General features: G+C 38.1%; 1 protein-coding gene across 3 annotated transcripts in view; it reads right to left on the bottom strand.

Annotated features, from left to right (window-relative positions):
- Nucleotides 1–620: 620 nt before the first annotated feature.
- LOC137347919 (homeobox protein DLX-6-like) overlaps nt 621–2,082 on the bottom strand; it is a 4,664-nt gene continuing 3,202 nt past the window's right edge. For 2 of the 3 annotated variants that reach the window (XM_068012968.1, XM_068012970.1), the window contains exon 3: nt 621–872. In XM_068012968.1, the coding sequence (XP_067869069.1) occupies nt 621–872 (252 nt within the window). The remainder of the gene's footprint in view (nt 873–2,082) is intronic. The other variant, XM_068012971.1, reaches the window with a different exon arrangement.

The following is a 2,082-nucleotide window of genomic DNA, read 5'->3' as shown; positions in this document are numbered from 1 at the left end:
ACTGATACAGATTGTTGATTTTTTTTAAAACCCTGAATATTTCAGACAGATATTCTTCAACTAACCAGCTGTTTGCAGCTCTGTCTGACTGAAGTTATATACGGCAAATTACACATTAATGATTCAAACTGGAATTGCGGTAATTAAATAAAAATACACAAAGAAAGCTGATATGGTACTTGCCCAATAAAGGGATTGGGACGGACTATCAATAAACACTTTGAAATACAGCCTATGCATTTTGCCTAACTTGGAAGGATCTGCATCCTGGAGTTAAAAATTTAGTTTAGTTTTGTGAAAACACTAAAATTGAGGCTTAACAGAACAGCTATAAAATCAGTCCTTTTTTTGCAATTCACAACGTAGATTATAGATGCATCAAACTTCTCTAATAGAATTCCAAACATCGTACAAAGCTTGCATTGCGCTCTTTAAAGGAGTTTGACTCTATATACCCATTGTATTTCTAGAACAAACCTGTTTAGATACGACTGAAAGCACAAAGTCACTGTTATCTCTAATCAGTCGTCTTTTCTCGTCCATAAGACTACTTCAAATCATGTGACACTGACTTTAAAAAAAGATAAAAAGTTTGTGGGGTAGATTGTACTCCTGGTCAATCACATCATCTGGGGTCTTGGCATGGTGTCCTGGTGAGGCGGCGGGTACCACGACCCAAAACTGTTAATGTAGCTGTTCGGTGGCATAGTGGAGCCCTTATTTGGCATGGGAACGTCCCAGACTGGGGGGATATTGGGCGAACATGGGGACAAAGCAGCGGAGGTGGGCAGGTGGTCGCCTTCTTGTACGTTGGAGCTGTGTTTCATCAGCTTCTTATACTTGGAACGCTTGTTCTGAAACCAGATTTTCACCTGAAATAAAATAAAAACAAACGCATCACATCTAGTGCACCGTTAAGGTCATCCAGTAACATGGTGTATACGGCTTTGCCGAATGCAAGAGTCCATTTTTAAAAATTGATGATCCATGTGTTTAACATTCACAAGCCAAAACACCCTCATAATGCTGCCCCTTTCCGATTTCAATGTATTTGATTTTTTTGTAAAAGCAAACTGTATTCACATTCATTAATGTTTATGAAGGCCTGACATGTCATATAGAAACGTCTTTAAGCTACTGCAGACCCTTGCCAATAATCTTGTCAAGCCAGTGATGCCTAAACATTCAGGCTGATCTAAAAAGGAGGCCGTGAGTAAATAATTACTGCAATCACATTTAGAAGCTTCCAAAAGAAAATGAGTAGGATGAAACTCTTTGTGTATATAAAGGATTGGGATAATGTCGTTGTAAAACGGTTTCAATATGGATAAGCAAAAAGACACAAGGAGCGGATACATAAGGCCAGGGCGGTTTAAAACGCAAGTTATAAGTGGCGATCAGATGCCACAGTGCAGATTTCTTACAAAATAACTGGGAGTTTGTATAAAGTGGCGCACTCGACAAATCATAGCAGCAAAAAAAAACTATAAATTAATGCAATAAGTCACAATGTTTAGTGGTTTTAATTGAACTATCGACAATAAAACGCGGGAGTCTATAGTTTCACATAGAAACTGTCTATAGATGGCGATTTTTAAATGTTGTTTACTAACTAAAGATAACAAGATTTAGCCTGAAATGGAAGTTACCTTGTTTTAGACAGAGATCAGTGGCATTTTAGGAATTTGGCTAATGGCGATTTAACCTGCAATCAAAACTGAAAACGTTACCCTCCGTCCTTTTTTATAACGAGAAGTGGCTGAATTATTAGACAATACAAGGTGCATTGAGGCATGTTCTAACTCCTTAGGTTTTGTATTTAGATTGTGAAACCCAACGTTAAAATAGATTAGTGCCTATTTAATGTCTTTCCTTGTCCAATACTTCATGCGAGAAGGCAGTGACACAAAGATGCCAACAGACTAATGCAGCACGCAGCGTTGAATCAGCATTACAACCTCAGAAAATGTCAACCAGTATTTGACAGCAGCATGGTTAGAGTTCATTTTATACTGATCTATCGAGCGTGTACCATTGGAGAGGAAACGATTTATTGTTTCTGCAAGGAATCTCCAGCAAACT

Source organism: Heterodontus francisci, chromosome 33, assembly GCF_036365525.1.
Source record: "Heterodontus francisci isolate sHetFra1 chromosome 33, sHetFra1.hap1, whole genome shotgun sequence".
In the NCBI taxonomy this organism is placed as follows: Eukaryota; Metazoa; Chordata; class Chondrichthyes; order Heterodontiformes; family Heterodontidae; genus Heterodontus; species Heterodontus francisci.
Note: the sequence above shows the minus strand (reverse complement) of the source record. Positions and strands in the feature narration are given on the sequence as shown.